Below are 22,994 nucleotides of genomic sequence, written 5' to 3'. Positions count from 1 at the left end.
AATGTGAAATGCTGGCAGTGTAATTCTGCCGCGTGGCACCAAATCCCCTTGAATCCCTCCTTACGACGTTAAATTACGCGTGGGGATCAAGGGCCCCGTTAACGCCCATGCGGGGATCAAGGCGCACACCCACTAGCACGGGACGTGGCCTGGGTGGGCCCCTTGCCCACTCCCTCATGTTAGGTTGATTGTCACTTCAGTGTTGACATGTCCCATCGCTACTCGATAAGAGCGGTGTGGTCTAACATGACCGGACATAATGACTTTTGGAGACGCATCGCGGGAATTCGACCCGTCAATGGCCAGCTGTGTGGGAAACATTTCTTCTGTGTTGGTCGATTATCTTCTTCAACAAATTCAAAGCCGAGGTGGTTTGAGACACTTCGGAGGCAGCTCGATATCTGGAGGCCAGCTACGTAAAGACATTGTTGGGGGACGTTTCTTTGAACCCGTTTAAAACCAACAAAAGAAGATTGCTTGTAGCTCGGAGTTGACAAGGTGTAGCCAAGCTCGAAGACCGGTTTAGGGTCTATGTATGGTGTCCCGGCTGACGGTGTCCTGGACTAGGGGGTACCAACGTAGTCAGCCCATGCTTCTCGGATTGGGCTAGTCGACCCTTACTCTTATCAAGATGGACTCCGGAGGCTGTACGCAGGAGGCATGATCAAGACTACATCCACCAAAGACTTGTTGTATACGCCAAAACTTCTCCTGCCGCCTTATATCTAGATACCCTACCTGGCGTGTATATAAGCCGTAGGGTTTAGCCCGCAGAGGGGACATCAACGCAATATCATTCACCTAGCCCTAGAGTTAGACCACATCTTACGATCTCGAGGTAGATCAACTCTTACTCGATACATCTATATATCAATATAAACAAGAGCAGGACGTAGGGTTTTACCTCCATCAAGAGGGCCCGAAACTGGTTAAAACATCGTCTCACTTTTCTTGTTACCATCTGCCTGAGATCCACAGCTCGGGACCCCCTACCCCGAGGTCTACCGGTTTTGACACTGACACCGGCTGTGGGGTCTCTCACCACGTCGGTTCCCAACCTGATGGGCTGGGCTGAGGACCCCTATGTTGGTTTCGTCGTAGGCCACATTGGGTGGCCCATGGCAGATTATACAAAGACTCTGGAAGACTTGACGTACAAGCTGGAGATACCGAAGCTGTGGAGAACTCTATCTCCACCGACGTAGTCGACTAGGATCTGTATCGTAGGACCCCGGTATATATACACTATATGGGCGGGGGGTCGGGCTCGTCGATAGATAGCTAACAATCCCTTGATACTTTCGTACTTAGTACACACACCAACACAATATACACGAGCAAGAATAGCATATTATCTTCACCATGAGAGCCCGAACCTGGGTAATCCCTGCTTCTGTTACAATCCAGTCCAATCGGCTAGTTACGATATCCTACCGAGGGATTTGCCGGGTCCAGCTGCGACAGTGGTTCGACGTCAATCATGTCTATATATACATTTACAATTTTCAGCGATTCACCGCCGATTGCCTATTCCTTTTTAAGTAGGAGAGATTTGATAAATACTTAGAGCAACTCCAACGGGGCGACCCATTTCGTCCGCCGCCGTCTGTTTGTGTCGACGCGGACAAAAAAGGAGGCCAACACGCCGACCCAAACCCAAATCGAGTCCGCTTCGCGTCCGCGCCGACGCATTTGCGGCCCAAATTTGCACTCCAAATGCGTCGGCGCGGACGCGGAACGGACGCCACGCGCGCCTTCTCGGTGTCCGCCATGGCCCCACCTGGCGGTCATCCAACTGCCCGCCACCCACCTGGTCAGCTTAATTTATGACCTCGGGCCCATGCGTCAGCGTCGGCGGTCGTCCTTTTTTAAGCCGACCGTGCGGCGGGGCCGTCCTCATCCAGCCAGCCCCCGTCCCCATCTAGCCACACTCGCTCCCCCGTCGCCGGCAAACCCTAGCCACCCCAGCCGTGCCAAATGGGGCTCTTCTCCAGCTCTGGCAGCAGCAGCAAGGCTAAGGGCAAGTCGCCCGCCATCCCCTTTCCCCCCAGAGTTTTTCCCGCCTCCGCTGGCGCCAGCTCACCGGCCGAGGCATTGCGTCAACGTGCAGGTGCACCATGCGGAGTGGCACTGGCAGCACCGCGTGCCTCTCCCGTACCCCGATGCCACCCTGCCGCACGACTGGCACTTGGATCCGGAGAGGATCCCGGTGCCGGCGGCCCCGCGGTCGGCCAGGGCGCACGCGGAGGAGGTGCGGCGCCGGCGGGCGCTCCTGATGCCGGAGCAGTGTCGCGACGCGCCTACGCCTCCGACTCGCCCGACTGGGCGCGTTGGTTCGCCTTCGAGCATGAGGAGGCGAGGCGACGCGGCGTCCGCGAAGTTGACCGCACCGTGCCATCGCCCCCGCTCGTCGTCCACGAGGAGGACCTGGCGGCGGAGGCCGCCTACCAGGATGCCCTTGCGGCGGTCTGCCGGGAGAGCGAGGAGGACGAGCGGCACAGGGCGGTGGCGGCCGAGGAAGAGGAGGCGGCGTACGAGGCGGCCATGGCCCTCTTCGCGGCGGGCGACTGCGTCCTGCCGCCGGTGACCGCGCTGTCCCCTGGGAAAGCCGAGCCGGAGCCGGAGCCGTCCCCCATCGAGCGCTACTCCTGGACGGGAGTAGTGCCCGAGTGGGTTAGTGCGCCGCCGGTCTGGATGGGGGCGACGCCGGTGCAGGAGGCGGCGTACCTCGAGCACTGGCGCTAGATCCGGTTGGCCGAGGAGCGCCGCGACGGCGAGTACCTCGAGATGCTCGAGCACGACGCCGAGGACGAGTAGCGTGAGGCCGAGGAGGAGGCGCGCCAGGCCGCGGCGGCCCAGGCGGCGGCACAGCCTGCGCCCGACATGAACGCGCTCTGGAACACGGCGTTCTCCTGGGCCGGCCTGGCGCCGACGCTCATCGACCTCACGGACCCCGAGGACAACGACGACGACGCCTAGGGCAGCGTACCGCCTCGTAGTTTAGTTTATTTTTATTTTTCTTAAATGCAAATGTGGACGCGTGGACTCCCGGCGGCCTTCGTGGCGGGCTTTAATGTTTAATTAATTTTTTATTTTAAATATGCATGCATTCCTTTTTTTCTAGCGCCGTCAAAATGGGTCGCGCCAGCGTTGGGCGCACGCGCCGACCGAAACGCGGAAGCGGACGTTCGTGCCCGCCTGCCGACCCAAACGGACAAAAAGCGGACAAAATCACCGTCCATTTGGGTCGGTCCGTTGGAGTTACTCTTAACTACCACTGAATAGACAAAAGACGAGAGGCTCAGAGCATATCCAGCCGCGTCCCCAACAGGCCCCCCAGGCGACTTTTTCGGCGCCGGCGCCAAAAAAACGCCCCAGTCGCGCCCCCAGGACGCCGAAATCCGCCGTCTCGGCCCGTTTTTGGGCCCGGCTATCGCAGGCCGAACCCGACGCGCTGGGGGGCGCTCGGGGGCTCCGACGCAAGGGAAAAGCACGTCTGGCCCACACCATCAGGCGAAAAGTCAAGTCTTTCTCCCAGATTCGCCTCCCACCCCCCGCGCGCTCGGCCGCCAACCGACTGATCCCGGCGCCGTCCGCCGCCCGCCACCGCTAGATAGCCCGTCCTCGCCGGAAAAAGAGCAGAGGTTTCACCGAGGCAGCCTCTCCACCACCGGCTAGGCGATTTTTCCGGCGTCTTCGGCCGCGGAGGGGCGTTGTAGCGGCGGGTACGTGCCCACCGCGCCCGCAAGGTGTTCGGCGATTTGCCTGCCTCGACAATGGACTCGGACGATGAGGAAGCACTCGCCGCACTGCTGGAGGAGGAAGCCGAGGCCGACGTCCAGGAAGAGGAACATCTCATGGTCCTCGCCGCCCTGTTGGCGAGCAGTGAAAAGCCGCGGCGAGGTGGCTCGGCGCCGGGGCGGATCAAAGCAAAGAACCGGCATCGTCTCGAAGGCTACTGCATGATCTACTGCGACTACTTCACCGACGCTCCACTGCACGGCAAGAAAACATTTCGGTGCCGTTATCGGATGAGCCGAAAGCTTTTCCTCAGGATTGTGAATTCCATCCGGGAGTTCGACAGCTAATTCAAGTGCAAGATGGATTGCACAGGCAAACTTGGATTCACCTCAATCCAGAAGTGCACGACAGCGATGAGGATGCTTGCATATGGAGCTCCCGATGATTCACTCGACGACTATGGGTGCATGGCCGAGTCCACCACCATTGAGTGTTTCTACAAGTTCTGGCGGGCCCGTGGTGGTAGTGTTTGGACTGCAATACTTGCGAGCACCCAATGCGGAAGACACTGCTCAGATCCTAGCACAGAACGCAGCAATAGGATTTCCTGGGATGCTTGGAAGCATCGACTGCATGCATTGGAAATGAAAGAACTGCCTATTTGCTTGGCAGGGGATGTACAAAGGCGCCAAAGGCGGTTGCAGTGTGGTACTTGAGGCGGTGGCAACACAGGACCTCTGGATTTGGTACTCCTTCTTTGATATGCCAGGAACTCACAATGACATCAACGTGCTGCAGTGCTCCCCTGTCTTTGCCAAGCTTGTTGAAGGTCATTCTCCTCCGGTGAACTTCGAGGTCAATGGACGGCACTACAACAAGGGGTACTACCTAGCTGATGGCATCTATCCGAGATGGTCTACATTTGTGAAGACTATCTCAAACGCTGTGCCACGAGGCAAGAAGTCCCACTTTGCCAAGGTGTAGGAGGCTTGCAGGAAGGATGTCGAGTGGGCATTTGGTGTGCTCCAATCTCGATTTGCTGTTGTCCGGTACCCTGCTCAGACCTGGTCGAAAGATCATGTGGGAGATCATGACTTGCTGTGTCATCTTGCACAACATGATCATCGAGAGCGAGCAAGAAGAGCCAGTGTTTGATACTGAACCATACTACAGGCAGGGTCCTCTAGCCGAAGTTGATCACCAGCTACCGGCAACCTGGACTGCCTACCTCAGTATGCGTCAGGAGATCCGAGACCCACAGTGAAAGATCGTGGATGTAGCCTAGAGGGGGGGGGGGGTGAATAGGCGCTTTAAAATAATTACGGTCGAGGCTTGAACAAATGCGGAATAAACCTAGCGGTTAATTTGTCAAGCACAAAACCTACAACAACTAGGCTCACCTATGTGCACCAACAACTTATGCTAAGCAAGAAAAACTACTTAGGTGATAGCAAGATATATGACAAGAAACAATATGGCTATCACAAAGTAAAGTGCATAAGTAAAGGGCTCGGGTAAGAGATAACCGAGGCACGCGGAGACGACGATGTATCTCGAAGTTCACACCCTTGCGGATGCTAATCTCCGTTTGGAGCGGTGTGGAGGCACAATGCTCCCCAAGAAGCCACTAGGGCCACCGTAATCTCCTCACGCCCTCGCACAATGCAAGATGCCGTGATTCCACTAAGGGACCCTTGAGGGCGGTCACCGAACCCGTACAAATGGTAACCCTTGGGGGCGGTCACCGAACCCGTACACTTTGGCAACCCTTGGGGGCGGTCACCGTAACCCGTCAAATTGCTCGGGGCGATCTCCACAACCTACTTGGAGACCCCGTCGCTTGCCGGAGCTTTACACCACAATGATTGAGCTCCGAACACCACCAACCGTCTAGGGCGCCCAAGCACCCAAGAGGAACAAGCTCAAGGGTACCAAGCACCCAAGAGTAATAAGCTTCTCAACTTGTAACTTCCACGTATCACCGTGGAGAACTCAAACCGATGCACCAAATGCAATGGCAAGGGCACACGGAGTGCCCAAGTCCTTCTCTCTCAAATCCCACCGAAGCAACTAATGCTAGGGAGGAAAATGAGAGGAAGAACAAGAAGGAGAACACCAAGAACTCCAAGATCTAGATCCAAGGGGTTCCCCTCACATAGAGGAGAAAGTGATTGGTGGAAATGTGGATCTAGATCTCCTCTCTCTTTTCCCTCAAAAACTAGCAAGAATCCATGGAGGGATTGAGAGTTAGCAAGCTCGAAGAAGGTCAACAATGGGGGAAGAACACAAGCTCAAAGGATAAGGTTCATTGGGGAAGAAGACCCCCTTTTATAGGTGGGGAAAAATCCAACCGTTATGGTCACAGCCCGCACCGAGCGGTACTACCGCTAGGGCGGTAGTAGCCCTTTGAAACACAACAGCGAGGAGGCAAAAAAGCCAGAAGAACCGTCGGAGCGGTAGTACCGCTTGACCTCACGGTACTACCGCTAGGGGTAGCGGCACTACTGCTTGCGAGCGGTACTAAAAAATTACATCCGTGCCTACCACCGCTGGACTTGTGACGAGTTTTTGGTCCCGAGCGGAAGTAGCCACAGAAGTAGCCGCGCTAGTACTGCTCCAAGCGGTAGTACCGCTCCCAAGAGCGGTAGTAAAAAATTACATCAAGATAGAAGATGAAAGCCTCATCAAGACGAGGGATACCAATTAAGATGGCAAAAGCCTCGTAGAGATAAGCATGAGGAAAATAATCTTCACCACATAGGAGTGCATCAAGATGCAACGAGATAAGACATGCACTCAAGGCAAAAGCTTTCACGGAGCCACCAAAGAAATAACAAGAAAGACAAGGTGGACGTGAAAGAAAGGATATCATCTAGAGATGTAATTTCTCTCAAGTGTATAAGGTTCTAGGTAGACGAGATCATGATGATATATATCTACAAAGAAGGATGTACACCCGAAATAGTTACAACACGAAGGAACAAGATATCCAAAAGAAAGTCATAGATATACCAATAAGATATTTGCTTGGAAGCATAGCACATGGCTAGATATGGTCTTATTGTACATAAATGAATTCCTACCACACAACCATCAAAGACATCACAACTAGCAACAAGAGATCATTGTTGGGATGCTTTGAGAAAGGAAACAAGTATCACAAGAGAGAATGAATAACATGCCATGATACAACCTACACAAGGTTGATGCAAGAAATGTGTGCATGAAGTATATGAAGATACTTGTTACCGAGTTAACATTGGAAGGATGTAGTAGATACCAATTGAAGGTACAAAGTAGTTCATTGATCATCCTAGCTTGACTCCAAAAAGCACATGGTGACAACACCTTCCTTGTGAGTGAGCCGAGCATCCAATGCATCTCCATTTGTTCCTAGAACAACAACACAAACAAAATGGTACCCAAACTCATTGGGACCAAAGAGTTAGAAACACCAACAATACATAGGACAAACTCCACATAAATATGTGCATATAGATATGGAAATGAAATTCATGCACATCTCATCCAATTTGAGACTTGGTGGAGTTTCCCCTATATATTGGGTCAAAGAGAGAAAGCATGCCACGGAAACTACATGAAGTTAATATGCATGCTCAAGACTTTCAAGAACCGATACCAAAATACAAGGAAATACCAAGTGAAAAGAATACCAAATGGAGAAATCATCACTTGGAAGATATCATTAAAAGATACATCAAGGAATGAGATATCCATTGGAACCCACAAAATGATATCAAACTCCCAAAAGAGAGGATGGTTCCAAACAAACCAAGCTCTCTACAAAGTTTCATGATGGCACAAGTACCAAAAAGAAACGGCTTGCCGTCCACCAACACACACTTAAAATGGATCACAAGTTCAGTGTTTTATAGAAAATAGGATAGCTCCCCCACGAGTTGTGCATTATAGAGAATTTGCATTTGAATACAAAATGCACAAGGTAGGATCACCACGTTCACTATATCAAGGAAAACACTAGACAAGATCAAGAAAACAACAAGATCCTCAAGTGGCACGGAAGGCAATGGGAGTTGACACAAACTTGGCAAGAGATAATGCAAATAAAAAGCAAACGCCAACGTGAAGATGATCAATAATTTCTACCACACATAAGTGAGTACCAATTGTCAAAAGACAAGAAGTATTTGGAAATAATTCCCGGTGGTAGATAGCAAGGATATCCGACATCATCTTCACACCAAACACAAGCAAATTGCAACTTGTAGAGCTAACATGCCACGTAGGAACAAGATAATTTACAATATCAATTCTAGGTGACAATATCTCAAATGTACACATTTTCTAGGCTAGTAATATACATAGCATATTACTCCCCCATAATGTGATACCAATTAAAGAAAACTTAACAAGAGGCAAAAAGAGGATCCAACAAGAGATAATTAATGGACTATCTAGAATTTGAATTTCTCATGAGAAGGCATACCACATAGTGACTAGATAAGCTTGCAATATCAATACTAGGTGGTATTCCTCATGTAAACACATTTATGGGACCGTGAGGTGCACAAAGCACATCACTCCCCCAAAATGGGATGTTCCATTAATCTCTCACAAGAGCCAACTAACATACAAACAAGATGCGCAAAGGCTCAACGCACTACACATACGTACATGATGTGCAAACCAACACACACATACTTGATTACTCAAGATAAGCAAATTGGAGGCACAACATATACAACCACATGCAAGGAACAAAACCAAAACATGCAAAGGGGCAAGTAACTTTCGATGTAAACAATTTAAGTACAAGTTACCGGAAGGAGGCACATTGGATCTAGAATAGAAACTTGATAACCCAATTGACTTGGCTTGAGACAATAAGAATGATGAAGTCCCCTTAAATCTTCATAATGTAGCCAAGTCTCCAATGCCCTCCAACAACACCTATTGATCAAGTTTGAGCTAGTTGGTCCCCAACCAAGTTGGGTCCTAAGAGGTTAGTCACAATAGGCTTGGCTACCCAAATGGTTCTTTTCTTGACACCACTTTGAGCACCAACAAATTTGGCAAACACATGGCCAACATTATCCTTCCCAAGAGAATAGATATCATCAATAATAATTGGCTTGTATAAGTTACCACTAGTGCATGAAGAGGCGAGGTGACCTTTCTCACTACATAAGTAGCAACGTCTACTCTTCACTTTCTTCTCACTTGATTTCTCAACTTGAGAAGCATTAGCTTGAGGATTCTTGGGAAGAGGACTTTCTTCAACTTGTGGTTGAGCATGAGATCGAACTTGTGGCCGCTTCCCTTGTTGCTTATCACTAATGGCCTTCTTCTTCAATGGGCAAGATCTAACATGATGCCCTTCTACTTTGCACTTGAAGCAAACAATCTTGGTCGAATTCTTGACTTGTTCTTGGCCCTTCTTTTTGTTCATCTTGGACTTCTTCTTCTTGTTGGAGTTGAATCCAAGTCCACCTTTGTCATTGGGGGATTTTTGCACTCTCAAGATGTTGTTGAGTGTAAATTTCCCTTCATGACTCTTTTCCAAGTCTTTCTTCAAAGAAGTGACTTGGGCCTTGAGCTCTTTGATTTCCTCTACATGGTTAGTCTCAACACAAGCACTAGAGGAAGTATAAGCTTCATCGTTAGAGCAACAAGGCAAGGAAAGCAATTCATCACAAGATGTACCAACGTTATGCATGGATGAATCGCGAGGACTAGCACAAGACAATATAGCATTTTGACTAAAAGTAGTGCTAGTGTCCACATGAGGCTCACTAGATGTTACCTTAGCAATCATGGCCTCATGAGCTATCTTTAGCACATTATGGGATACTAGAAGATCATCGTGAGAGCTTGAGAGCTTTTCATGGCTTTCTTCCAATTTCCCATAATTGCTAGATAGCAACTCAAGTTGAGCTCGTAGCTAACGTTGTCCTTTAAAATGGATGCTTCACAAGAAATAGAGTTAGTAGCACAAGCATCATCATTAACAACAAGAGGAGAAGGCAACTTGGCAAGCTCTTTTAAATAAGAAGCTTCAAGTTGAGCATGAGACTAGGTGAGTTTGATGAGCTCACCCTTGATGACCCTTGAGCCATTTTCGAGGTGCTCAAAATCCTCAAGGAGTCTAGCATGAGCAACTTCAAGCTTAGCATTTTTAGTTTCAAAAACATTGGCCACCTCAAGAGCTCTATCATGAGATTCCTTCACTCTAGATAACTCTAGAGCAAAAGTCTCCTCAAGAGATTCCTTGGTGGTTTGTTCAAGTTCAAGAGCTTGAGAGAGGTCCGCAATCTCATTAGCGTAATCACGCTCATGACCTTCCATTTTATCAATGGTGACCTCATGCTCCTCAAGACGAGATTCCAACTCATCAATATATTTCTTGCCCTCAATAGCAATAGACATGATTTCCATGAAGTTGGAACGAGCAATTTTATTCTTAAGAAGAGCTTTAAAAATTATTTCCCCCTTAACTTTTAAGGAGGCAACATCATCATTATCTTCATCATAATCGACATCATCATCACTCTTGCCATCATCAATATTATCACAAGATATATTGGGATTCAAAGTGGGAGATACCTTTGAAGCCTTGGCCATAAGGCAAAAAGCAATAGATGATGATGTGGGATCCCTTGAAGCACCATTCAAGACCACATCTTGTTCCATGGAGTGTTGGGTTTCCTCTACATTGTTAGCACAACAACTCGAGGAAATACATGCATTTTTATCATGCCAACAAGACATAGCAAGCATATCATCATGAGATTTAGTCAAGCAATTTGTACATGATATGCAAGGACTATCAACACAAGCATGTGAAACATTTGGAGTGCTCAAAGTGCTAGAGTCCAAAGACGAAGCATCACAACAAGAAAGTGATGAAGGATTATCAAAACTAAGCCCACTATCATCATTGCAATGAACACCACTACTCACCATGCCATTACCTTGTGGCAAACCACATGTAGGTGAAGTAGAAGAAGTTGAGAACACAACACGACCGGAGGTGGAGGGAGAACAATCATCCCCACAAAACTTGGACACGCCATATTTATCTTGAAGCTTTGTCCACAACTCATGAGCATCCCGGAAAGGCATGAGTTGAAATATAACTACATTGCTCAAAGCATCGAAAAGCACATTAGAAGCTTGAGCATTGAGATAAGAGTTTTTCTCATCCTCTAAAGATAATCTTTGGGGATCTTTTGGAGGAGAAAAACCCATATCTACAATTCGCTCTAAATTTGGGTCCATGACCCTAAAGAGATTAAGCATGCGAATTACCCAAACATCAAAATTTGTGCCATCGAAACTAAGTGTGTCATAGAATCCTAATCCCCTAGTCGACATCTTTACTCTCTAGGCGGTTAAGCCTAACAAAGAGAGACGAGGCTCTGATACCAATTGAAAGATCGTGGATGTCGCCTAGAGGGGGGGGGGGGGTGAATAGGCGCTTTAAAATAATTACGGTTGAGGCTTGAACAAATGCGAAATAAACCTAGCGGTTAATTTGTCAAGCACAAAACCTACAACAACTAGGCTCACCTATGTGCACCAACAACTTATGCTAAGCAAGAAAAACTACTTAGGTGATAGCAAGATATATGACAAGAAACAATATGGCTATCACAAAGTAAAGTGCATAAGTAAAGGGCTTGGGTAAGAGATAACCGAGGCACGCGGAGACGACGATGTATCCCGAAGTTCACACCCTTGCGGATGCTAATCTCCGTTTGGAGCGCTGTGGAGGCACAATGCTCACCAAGAAGCCACTAGGGCCACCGTATAATCTCCTCACGCCCTCGCACAATGCAAGATGCCATGATTCCACTAAGGGACCCTTGAGGGCGGTCACCGAACCCGTACAAATGGCAACCCTTGGGGGCGGTCACCGGAACCCGTCAAATTGCTCGGGGCGATCTCCACAACCTAATTGGAGACCCCGACGCTTGCCCGGAGCTTTACACCACAATGATTGAGCTCCGAACACCACCAACCGTCTAGGGCGCCCAAGCACCCAAGAGGAACAAGCTCAAGGGTACCAAGCACCCAAGAGTAATAAGCTTCTCAACTTGTAACTTTCACGTATCATCGTGGAGAACTCAAACCGATGCACCAAATGCAATGGCAAGGGCACACGGAGTGCCCAAGTCCTTCTCTCTCAAATCCCACCGAAGCAACTAATGCTAGGGAGGAAAATGAGAGGAAGAACAAGAAGGAGAACACCAAGAACTACAAGATCTAGATCCAAGGGGTTCCCCTCACATAGAGGAGAAAATGATTGGTGGAAATGTGGATCTAGATCTCCTCTCTTTTCCCTCCAAAACTAGTAAGAATCCATGGAGGGATTGAGAGTTAGCAAGCTCGAAGAAGGTCAACAATGGGGGAAGAACACGAGCTCAAAGGATAAGGTTCATTGGGGAAGAAGACCCCCTTTTATAGGTGGGGAAAAATCCAACCGTTATGGTCACAGCCCGCACCGAGCGGTACTACCGTTCCAAGGAGCGGTACTACCGCTAGGGCGGTAGTAGCCCTTTGAAACACAACAGCGAGGAGGCAAAAAAGCCAGAAGAACCGTCAGAGCGGTAGTACCGCTTGACCTCATGGTACTACCGCTAGGGGTAGCGGTACTACTGCTAAGGGTAGCGGCACTACTGCTTGCAAGCGGTACTAAAAAATTACATCCGTGCCTACCACCGCTGGACTTGTGACGAGTTTTTGGTCCCGAGCGGAAGTAGCCATGGAAGTAGCCGCGGTAGTACTGCTCCAAGCGGTAGTACCGCTCCCGAGAGCGGTAGTAAAAAATTACATCCGCTCCTGTCCGCGGTAGTACCGCTGTAGCCTTTTCAGAACACCAAAATTGACACAACTTCTGCAAACGGACTCCGAATTCGACGAAACCAAGTTTGTTGGAAAGCTAGCGACAAGGGCTAACACAATCTTGATAGAAATACCAATAAGAAGCAAATGAGAAAAGGCTCAAAAAAATGGTGAGAACCCTTCCTCGGATAAGACCGGTAAAATCTCCAACATCGAAAACATCATAGAAGACGCATGCAAACTCCGTTTTCGATGAACTCAAGCTTGTCATCAAGATGACCATAAGCTCTAAGACTCATAAAGAGAACCAAACAAGAACCAAGAAACATGATGCAAGGATGCAATGGTTTGAGCCCTCGACGAACGATACGATCAAGCTACTCACTTGAGAGCCCCCCTTGATAGTACGGCTATCGATCCTATAACCCGGTCTCCCAACTACCACCATGAGACCGGTAAAATAGAAAACCTATCAAGGGCAAACCTTTGCCTTGCACATGGTCCACTTGAGCTAGATGATGACGATCTTGACTCCCTCAAGTTGGACCACCTTTCTTGATTGCATTGGCTCGATGAAGACTAGATGATTACTCCCCCATAGTCCACTATGGGTGAGCCACTCTTCGGCACATCTTCAAAAGTCCATTGTCACCACAATGGACGGCAAGCTTCAAGCACTTGATCTCTTCGTGATGCTCCACTTGAACTTGCACACGGCAATCTTGATGACGATCACCACTTGATGTCATCCTCTCCATGGGTTGAGTGATATCTTCCTCTTGACGCAAGCCCATGAACACGTACCTAACCCCACATAGAACTCTCACATAGACCATGGGTTAGTACACAAAGCACAATGGACAATGCTTACCATACCATGGGATCACTTGATCCCTCTCGGTACATCTTCTACGCTTTGTGAGTTGATCAACTTGATTCACTCTTGACTTAGTCTTGATCAACCTAGAATCTTTCCAACTCTCTTTATTTGGATGATGTCTTGAAGGTAAACATGAATGATCACACAATCTTCTGCTTCAAGACATGCTTGCAATAAGCTCAACTCTCACATGACCAATCTTTGGATAATTCCTTAATAGCACCTTGGTCAACACAAACTCTCCTTGAAACCAACACATGTACTCCAAGAAAAGCCTATGGACAAAACCTTCAAATATAACTCAAGACAACCATTAGTCCATAGAGATTGTCGTCAATTACCAAAACCAAACATGGGGGCACCACATGTTCTTTCACACAGGTGCATCATCAACTGCAGCAGGATCTGGTGGAGCACCTATGGAGGCTCAAGGGCGACGCCGGGCTCGACGTGTGATGAAATATGAGTTTTTATTTGTTGAACTATATAATTTGTATTGAACTATTTGTTGTTGCACTATTTTTTTTGAATTATTTGATTTTCAATGATGAATTATGCGAAAAAAATATTTATGTTGAGAAATCAACGCCGAAACACGCCGAACCACGTCGAATATGGGCCGTTTCTCGCCGATATCAGGCCATTTTTCAATTTATCTAGGCCGAAAACAGGCCGCAAATGGGCCGATATCGGCGCCTAGGGGCGACGGCTGAATGCCCAACCGCCCCAAGCGCCAATTCTACCGCCGGCTCGCCCCCAAACGGCGATTTTTATGCCTCCTCGGGGGCCAACGGTTGGAGATGCTCTCACGGTGGGTAGGATGGCAGATGGCACTGGCAGCCGGCAATGGATGGAGGCAAAAGAAACACGGTGAGCTACTGAGGTGAAGGCAGGGAGGGAGGGAGTGAAGATTTGGCTGGCCGGCTATACAAGCACATGAAGTGCGGAACAGGATGGATGGATGGATGGCGAGACGCGTAGGGATGACGATCGGCGATGGTCAAAAAGGAAGGCACGGCGAAGTTGCGCGCATGCCATCTTTGGCAATGCTCGACTTGTTTGCAATTGCAATCGGATGCTCAGAAATGCAGAGTGGAGCTGAGGCACAACGCATACACACATGCATCTCCGCCCAGCGTGAGGCCATGGACTCGTGTCGCCATGTGCCATAGACGTACGCAGAATATTTCCATCTCCGTGACTCTGCGTGAGCACGTAGTAACTTTCTTGCCTTGCAACATGCACGGCACGGTCAAAACTCAAGAGTACAAGTTGAACCCACCATATTCACATACGATGCAGGTAGCCAGAGCCGGACTTCAACTTTCTCATCCTATAGACGTGTTTTTAGTCAGAAATGATAATACACCTTTAATAAGTCTAAAAAACACAGAATGTAGCAACGGATACAACGTGCATACGACTTTTGAAACTTCAACATGACAATATTTCTCTATACTACGCGACCCGAATATGTTCCGTTCAAGCTTAGTCTAAGCTGGATCGAAAGATCGATAAGCCCCCCCGGATCTTTGATGACATCCGAGACGTCACGGTTGACAAGGGTGAGTGCTAGACTGACCCGTTTCCTAGGGAGGTCCGGCGAATCCAACGAGTCGGATCCGGTCAAATGGGAGCACAAGGTGATGTACTGATGTGTGCCTCAGCTAGGTCATGTCCAATCACCTGCCGCCGTAAATGCAAGCAGACAGATAAGCAACAACGCGGGAGGGAGGGGGGCTTCGTCATATTGGCTCGCTTTTCGTGATGGATGTGTGTGTCGTGGATACTGAAATAGGAGCCGTGGCCATGCGTAACATGATTTACGGGTGCCGTTTCGATTAGGTTTGGCCTATAAATTGAAGTGAAGCCTCGGAGGGACGATATGCGCTTTCACCCTTTCCCGTCATTTTCTTCCTTGCGCTCACAGTCACTTAGCAACCATCCACGCAAATGGTACACCGGATCTAAAGGGAGGCCCCAACCCAAGACCGGACAACCACCCACTGTCAAGCTGTTGTTGGGCACCTCATCTCCGCGGGAGCGCCACAGAGCCTCACGTTGGAAGTCTCATCATCATTGTCGGTCGTGTAGGCTTTACCCGACACCGTCAATTTAAGGGAAATAATTGTTGAGAGCATATGTAGTATTAGATACATCCGTATCTAGACAAATCTAAGACAAGAAATTTGAGACGGAGGGAGTACTATTTTTTGATTTGAGGGTTATTTGCAAACTTGCAGCAATAAACTGCTCGTCCTGGTTGCTTATATAAGTGTCTTGTGCACACGTATTATAGGGAGTAATTGGAACGATCGATTTTCCCCTTCATAAATGATGATATTTGAGGGTTATTTTCCGAATTTTTTGATACATTTTCTTGAAAATTATCAACAACTTTGAACTCCGTACATTTTATGGATATTTTGGAACTATGAACCTTTTTGAAAAATACCAACAAATATGAAAACGTGAACCATTTTTTAAATCTCCAAAGATTTTTTTTAAGTGCAGACACTTTAATAAAAACAAACAATTTTGAAACTTGAACAAAATTTTAAAGTGCGAACAAATATTGAAAATTTGTTCCCATTTTTAAAAATTAGAATTTTCCGCACATTAAAGTTTTGTTCAGGTTTAAAAAATTGTTAGTGTTTCAAAATATTTGTTGGTATTTTCAAAAAGTGTTCGCACTTTAAAAATGTTCATGTTTTCAAAATTTCTTTGTGTTTTTCGCAAAATGTTTGTTATTCCAAAATTTGTTCACTTTTCTCCAAAAGAAGGTTTGGAATTTTCAGATTGTTTTTTCCTTTTAATAATATTTGCATCTCAGAATTGTTGACAATTTTCAAGAAAATGTTTCAATTTTTTTTTAAAAATCAAATCTCAACGGTGCCGTGTGTTGTTGAATAGTTTCGCGCTCGACTTTAATCACCCAAAATCATTTGATGGAGTGGCTGGTGGTATGATCTCAGCAGCTCATGTCTCAAGTTCGAATACTTGTGAGGTTTAATTTTCTTTTGGGTATTTTTAGTTGTGCGTTACAATAAAAAAAACATGCTTCGTGTCTGGTGGACCGGCCCAGTCGTGTCTGGCCATAGTCTTAGCTGCCACTTCGGCAATCCCCTTCAAAACATGCTCAAGGTTCAAAATAGACCGAGATTAAATAGTTTGGTGTGTTGATTTCAGGGATTCAAAGTTCAAGGTTTGATTTAACTTTCGTGTACAAGTTCAAGGTTTATTTTAGACTTTTCCCGATTTCAAACAGCGTGGCAACCAATTGATCCCGGTGCCATTGAGTTTGAGGGTCATTTTTTGAGATGTATACTCTACCTTTTCAGTGTAAAATAGTTATGATGGGTTCGGTACCTTGGGTAACTTCACTGACAGTTACAGGTCCTCGTGATGCCCTTGCTGCAGAATGCTCTACTACTAAAGGATATATGGGTCTGGCTTGGTTGCCTTTTTTCTGAGACAGAGAAGGGGTCTTGCTACCCTTCATGAACCGATCACCACCTTTTCTTTTGCATGCAGCACCCAGGTAATTAGTAATAATAGTTTGTCAAAAATGGTGGATTGGTGGAATAAACCTTCACGTTTAAGTAAATACTACTCATGATCGATGAGTTAGATGTATCTCTTGTGTTTGGAGCATTACCTAATTTTGAGTTTGAGACTGAATCATTACTATGAGAGGAAGAATTAGAATACCAAGGCAGGCACACAAGAAAAACAGTAGGAGCACTACTGATGCAGCAGTATTACTAAAAAGGGGAAGCAGTAATAAACCGCAGCAGTAGCACAGATTCAGTCGACATGATAGTGAGGAGGTAGTTGGGGAGAGGCAAGAAGAACACACAATAAAATGTCTAACACATATATTTCATACAGAACAAGTGGGTAGCTAGCATCATCTTACATTACATTACAGAATACAGACACACACACACACACACACGCGCGCGCGCGTTAATAATTGATCCCATCTCGATCATCGCACTAATAGTAGTAAGCATACAAATTAATCACCAATTAAGATCCATGGATGGTTTAGTACTGCGAGGTAGTAGTACGTATAGATGCTGCGAGCTCGCTAAGTGTAGTAGTGGCCGGCAGTGCTAGGTAGAAGAAGATAGATGCTGCAAGCTAGCAAAGCTAAGCTAAGATAAACTAAGCTAGAGGGGATCAGTGGCACTGTGGCAGACTGGCAGATCCCTCCGCAGACGGTGACTAAGAAGCTCACCACGAACAGCACGCCGTATGACACGCCGGCGAGGACGCAGACAATGGTGAAGTTGAGGTTGTATCCGTCGGCGCAGTGCCCGACGACGGCGACCGCCACCCCCTGGAGGACAGAGTAGAGGAAGCAGGCGTTCGCGGGGGCGAAGAAGTGCGCGATGAGGGCGAGGAACCGGCCTACACACTGGAGGGACAGGGACCCCGCCGCCAAGGCCACGCCGGCCGCCGCGGCCAGCATCGCCTGCGCCGCGCCCGTGAGTACCAGCACCAGCGCCGTCGCGCGCAGGTCCAGGGCCTCCGCCTCCGTGGCCTCGCAGCGCTGCTGGGGCTGCCCGCCGTACGCGGCCGGCGCCGCCGCGTGCTCGACCTGCGACCGCGTAGCGAGAAAATTGATTAGTACGTGCCGTACGTGCTGACAGAGGGAGGTGGGCGAGAAGTGGAGTTTTGAGGCGTTGGTACGTACCTGGGCGTGGAAGTCGCCGGGGTTGACGGTGGCGGCGAAGAAGAGGCCCATGGCGGCCACCGCCAAGCCGAGGATGAGGGTAGCCCTGGCCGCCGCGCGCACGTGCCCCGGCGCACCACCACCACCGCCTGCTGCTCCAACAACAACTGCACCGGGAAGCATCGTGTCGACGGACGGACGGACGCCCGGCAGCGGCACCGGCAAGGGCGGCAATGGATCTTGGAAAAACCACAGTGAGCTAGCTAGCTCTCACTCTCTCAGGCTCTCACGGTCACGGGTCAAGGCAGGGTGGGAGCGAGGTCTTGGAATAGGGTATATGATGGATGGCGCGCGCCGATGAGCGATGGCAAAGAAGAAGTTGCGCTGCAGCTGGGGCTGGGCTGGGGAGAGCGTGGTGCATACCTTATTTGGCAATGCACAGCGCGCACACACACATGCATATGCAGCATCGGGGGAGCGTTGGGGCCATGAACTCGTGCCATGTGCTAGCTAGAACATCAGTCGAGACGAGAGAGACACACACGCACGCACCATATACAAGCAGCTGGGTACGTGAACCAATTCACCACATGAGCTACACCTGCTCATCATACGCGTCATTCCTTCCCTTGGTTGCTCCATCCTGCAAGGATTCGTGAACGAAGAGGTCCTACGTGTGTTACTCCTGCAAAAGAAAAGGTCAAAACAGATCGATCCATGGTAGCTTCAAGTGAGTGGCTTAATTATCTCGCTTGCAGGCAACACCCACGAAACTGCACCTTGCACGCATTTGGAAACCCCATCAGACCAAGGCCATCATAGCTTTCTTGCCTTGCAACAAGGCAGCATGGTCATCAAAAGTAAAAGTCTAATACAGTACAATGCACGCAGCCGGAGGCCCTAGAAATTTTCCCATCCGATCCGAGGGTAACATCTGAATTCTGAACCCACCCCATAGACGTGTTTAGTCATCTTGATGTGAGATAGTATCTCACATCTAGGTGTGACGTCATCTACAAAACAAAAGGCTCCCGATCCCCCCAACCATGTGACTGTTTGTTTTGTTCTCGGCCTGTTTGTTTTGTTCCTCCCACCCAACAACCCACCCAGTCAAGCTACACGTCTGCTGGGCCTTGTTTGTGGCCTTTGTTTGTTCTGGGCCTTGTTTGTCTGTCTTTTTTTCTGCCAACACACCCAGCCCATCTACCCCACCTCCTGGGCCTTGTTTGTTTGTCTTTTTTTTCTGTTTGTCTCTTAGATAGAGAAAAGAACTGGGTTTGTTTGACGGCAGAAAAAGGTGCTAGCTTGAAGAAGAAGCTAAACCCAGACGCTTTGTGCCTACTTTACAGCTGGCCACCCCACCCCACCCTCCTCTTCCCTTCGTCCTCCACCCCGCAGATCACTACCCTAATCCATCCAATCTATTTCCCCACCCCTCTTCCCCTTCCCTCACAGCCGCCATGGATGAACAAGACTGAACAAAATAGAAACCCAAGCCACAACTGGAGAAAAAAGCAGAGGGAGAAGTCAATTACAGAAGAAAACATGACGGGCATGGAAGGCTCTTACCAGGGTGAGTTCGTAGTTTGCCACCTCCCCCCCCCCCCCCCCCCCCCCCCCCCCCCCCGCGTCCTTGTTGAACCTCGTGGATACTTCTCTGAATGCCAGATCTGAAATTCTGCTCCAGAAAACAAACAAGCAGACGTTGTTCTTGTATAACCTTGTAGTCTCTCTCTTTTTCCGTGTGTTGATTGGAGAAAACAAACAGAGGCTGGTCTGTAGTAAATTAGATCACATCATCAAAATGGCTGTAAAAAACAGTTCAAAATGTGTTGTGTTGTTCTCTGAATCAAGAAACATGGGTGACAAGGAGCAGAGCATGTGTATGACATTCACACAAAAAATTGGTGTGTGTTGATTAATAAGTTCAAGTCAGTGTCTTTGTAGTGTGTGTAATGTTTGATGTAGGGAGGAAGCAGCCACATTCTTAGTAGATCATACATAAAAAGAATGAGCGGAGCATGTTTGATGTAGATCATACATATTGACAAAAAATTTGCATGTTTCATGTAGGACAAAAAAAGAGCAGAGCATGTTGTAGTTTTCGTGTTTACAGAAAAAATCGAGAAGAAAATCAAAGTATATTGTGTTGATCATACAGAAAGACATGACACCTATAGACTTTCAGTCTACACATGCAAAAAATTCATAAGCATCAAGTTTTGAATCATCTATTGGAACAAAAGAAGTTTTGATTCATTCTAACATTGAATTTTTGCAGCAAATGAAGTGTTCTATGGAGGCGACTACATTGGTACTCAGGTACAATTGTGCTTCTAAGAAATCTGATTCAGGACAGAAAACAAAAAAAGAAGTTATAAGCTTACTTGTATACTTTGATTGCAGCCTGTGCGCTCCCAGTACCCGGGAATGTGGTTTGACCCAAGGATTTCTCAAAAGCAATGCGACGGGGTTAATTTTCTACAGATGATTCCGCCTTACTCATTGGCCTATCCGGTCCATCAGATTGGAACATCGACACATCCTCTGGCTGTTGTGAGTAACAATTCCGTTCCGGTGACTGGACAACAGGCTACCCCAGTTGTCAAACATAAAGAAAATGTGAGTATCTTGTGAGTATCCAAATTGATACAAAAAACTGTATGTGCATGAAAAATTTAACTGGGCAAAACAATAATATGCAGGCATTAGTGTTGAGTCCAGGCTTTGGCATGAACATGTCATACACACAAATGTTGCTTGCGGCTGAATCAGAGGTTTGAACTGTCCTGGGAAAAAAATAAACTGCTCTGTTGTTCATAAAAAAAAGAGTATCATGGTTGGTTTCAGAATATTTGGCTTGAACTTTGTTTTTTATTTTGCAGGATCCTCTATTTGGTTCACCACACACAAAGTACTATCCTGTTGGGGCTGAGGTACGATCCCAAACTGAATTTTATAAAAACATGAAAAACATGCACAGACACATATATGTTGAATAAGAGGGAGAAGTCTTATACATGTTTTTTCTCAACGAAAAATGCAGAATGAGACATTTATGATAACTGGACGAAACACAAGGTTGAGCGAGCTAGTTGACATGGACAATCCAAAATCAAGCAAGTACATTGAACAAGATGATCCTAGCAATTGGAACAACAACCAGACAGATTTCCAGGAGGCTGATTTAGCATTGCAAACTGTCACATGGGATGATGGCGTCCCAGCTCATGGTGCAGAGCTCTTGCAGGCTCTAGGGATTTGTCCTGGAGACAATCAAAATGAAGACGATACATGCAGTGAAGATTCAGACACCGATCCAAGTGCATTTAACAAAGTGCTAGTTGTTGGTGAAGAAGATGCTAATCAGGTAGTTGCTGGACATGGTGATAACGAAGTTGTGGACGATGACGTTAACCAATTCTCGCCAGATGACATTGACAATTTCCTCGAGAATGATTCGGTTCTCGCTGCTCAGACTTGTAGCCAAGAGGTTCGCAGCCGCCATGTCCCGCAAATGGGTATGGATTTCGAGACATCGAAAGGAGCACAAGCATTCTACAACAACTATTCTTGCTTGTGTGGATTTGCTGTGCGAAAAGCATCAAACTATTGTGGGCAAACTAGCGCAGGGGGTGGCGAGTCCCGATGTATTTTCAGATGCAACAGGGCTAGAAAGGTGCTTGATGAGGAACAGAAGAAGGCTAAGAGGCAACAAAGAAAGGAAAGGTGGCAACAACGAACTAGAAAGCTAGCACCAGAGACAAGGAAGAGAAAAAGGAATGTCATTGATGTCACAGGGTGTCAGGCTAAACTGGTTTTCACCAAAAAAATGACAGATGGTTTATCACAGACATCAACCTCGAGCACAACCATGACTTGAGTCCACCGGATGAATCAAAGTTTCTGAGGTCGCATAAGCAAATGACAGATGAAGAAAAGTTGTTAGTGAGAACACTGAACTCAGCAAAACTGCCAACAAGAAAAATAATGGACATACTATCATTTTTAAGGCATGGCCCTCTTCCATACACGAAAAATATGTGACGAATGTGAGGGCATCGATCAGGAAAGAGAATGATGGCAATGATATGATGCAGCTGCTCAACTACTTCAGGACCAAGCAAGCAGAAGATCCAAGATACTACTACAAGTTTAAGGTTCATCTGCAAAAACCAAGCAAAGTGTTGTGCATTCTCTGAGTTGGTGGCTACTCAAGGAAAATGTATGATCTGTATGGAGAGAGCCTAAGTTTTGTGACGCCCCCGACTCAATCGTACACTAATCATACATGCAAATGTGTACGATCAAGATCAGGGAATCACGGGAAGATATCACAACACAACTCTAGACACAAATTAAAATAATACAAGCTTTATATTACAAGCCAGGGGCCTCGAGGCTCGAATACATAAGCTTGAATACACAAGGGTCGGCGGAAGCAACAATATCTGAGTACAGACATAAGTTAGACAAGATTGCCTTAAGAAGGCTAGCACAAAAGCAACATCGATTGAAAAGGCAAGGCCTCCTGCCTGGGAGCCTCCTAACTACTCCTGGTCGTCGGCGGTCTCCACGTAGTAGTAGGCACCCTCGGTGGTGGCATCTGGCTCCCGGGCTCCGACATCTGGTTGCATCAACCAGAAAGAAGAAGAAAGGGGGAAATGGGAAGCAAAGCAACCGTGAGTACTCATCCAAAGTACTCGCAAGCAAGGATCTATACTACATATGCATCGGTATCAATGAAAAGGGTTGTATCTGTGGACTGGACTGCAGAATGCCAGAAGAGAAGGGGAAAGCCTAGCCTATCGAAGACTAGCATCTTCTGGAAACCACCATCTTGCAGCAACAGGAGGGAGTAGAGTA

The 22,994-nt window shown here is 47.6% G+C and overlaps 1 protein-coding gene across 1 annotated transcript; it reads left to right on the top strand.

The window, feature by feature from the left end:
- Positions 1–19,504: 19,504 nt before the first annotated feature.
- On the top strand, positions 19,505–22,388 carry LOC109781299 (uncharacterized). The gene is made up of 6 exons (XM_020339902.4): positions 19,505–19,701; positions 20,410–20,450; positions 20,535–20,750; positions 20,834–20,905; positions 21,014–21,064; positions 21,175–22,388. The coding sequence occupies exons 1-6, from the start codon at positions 19,593–19,595 to the stop codon at positions 22,009–22,011; spliced, it is 1,326 nt and encodes a 441-aa protein (XP_020195491.1). The 5' UTR covers positions 19,505–19,592; the 3' UTR covers positions 22,012–22,388.
- The last annotated feature ends 606 nt before the right edge of the window (positions 22,389–22,994 follow it).

This window comes from Aegilops tauschii, chromosome 5 (genome assembly GCF_002575655.3).
Source record: "Aegilops tauschii subsp. strangulata cultivar AL8/78 chromosome 5, Aet v6.0, whole genome shotgun sequence".
Lineage (NCBI taxonomy): Eukaryota > Viridiplantae > Streptophyta > Magnoliopsida > Poales > Poaceae > Aegilops > Aegilops tauschii.
This window is presented reverse-complemented; position numbering and strand designations above follow the sequence as displayed.

Excerpts from the sequence above, each read along its gene's own strand:
- LOC109781299 (XM_020339902.4), top strand. The coding sequence starts at position 19,593 with ATGAACAAGACTGAACAAAATAGAAACCCAAGCCACAACTGGAGAAAA. Across the intron at positions 20,751-20,833 it reads TTGTCAAACATAAAGAAAAT|GCATTAGTGTTGAGTCCAGG; the intron begins GTGAGTATCTTG and ends AATAATATGCAG. Across the intron at positions 21,065-21,174 it reads ACTATCCTGTTGGGGCTGAG|AATGAGACATTTATGATAAC; the intron begins GTACGATCCCAA and ends CGAAAAATGCAG.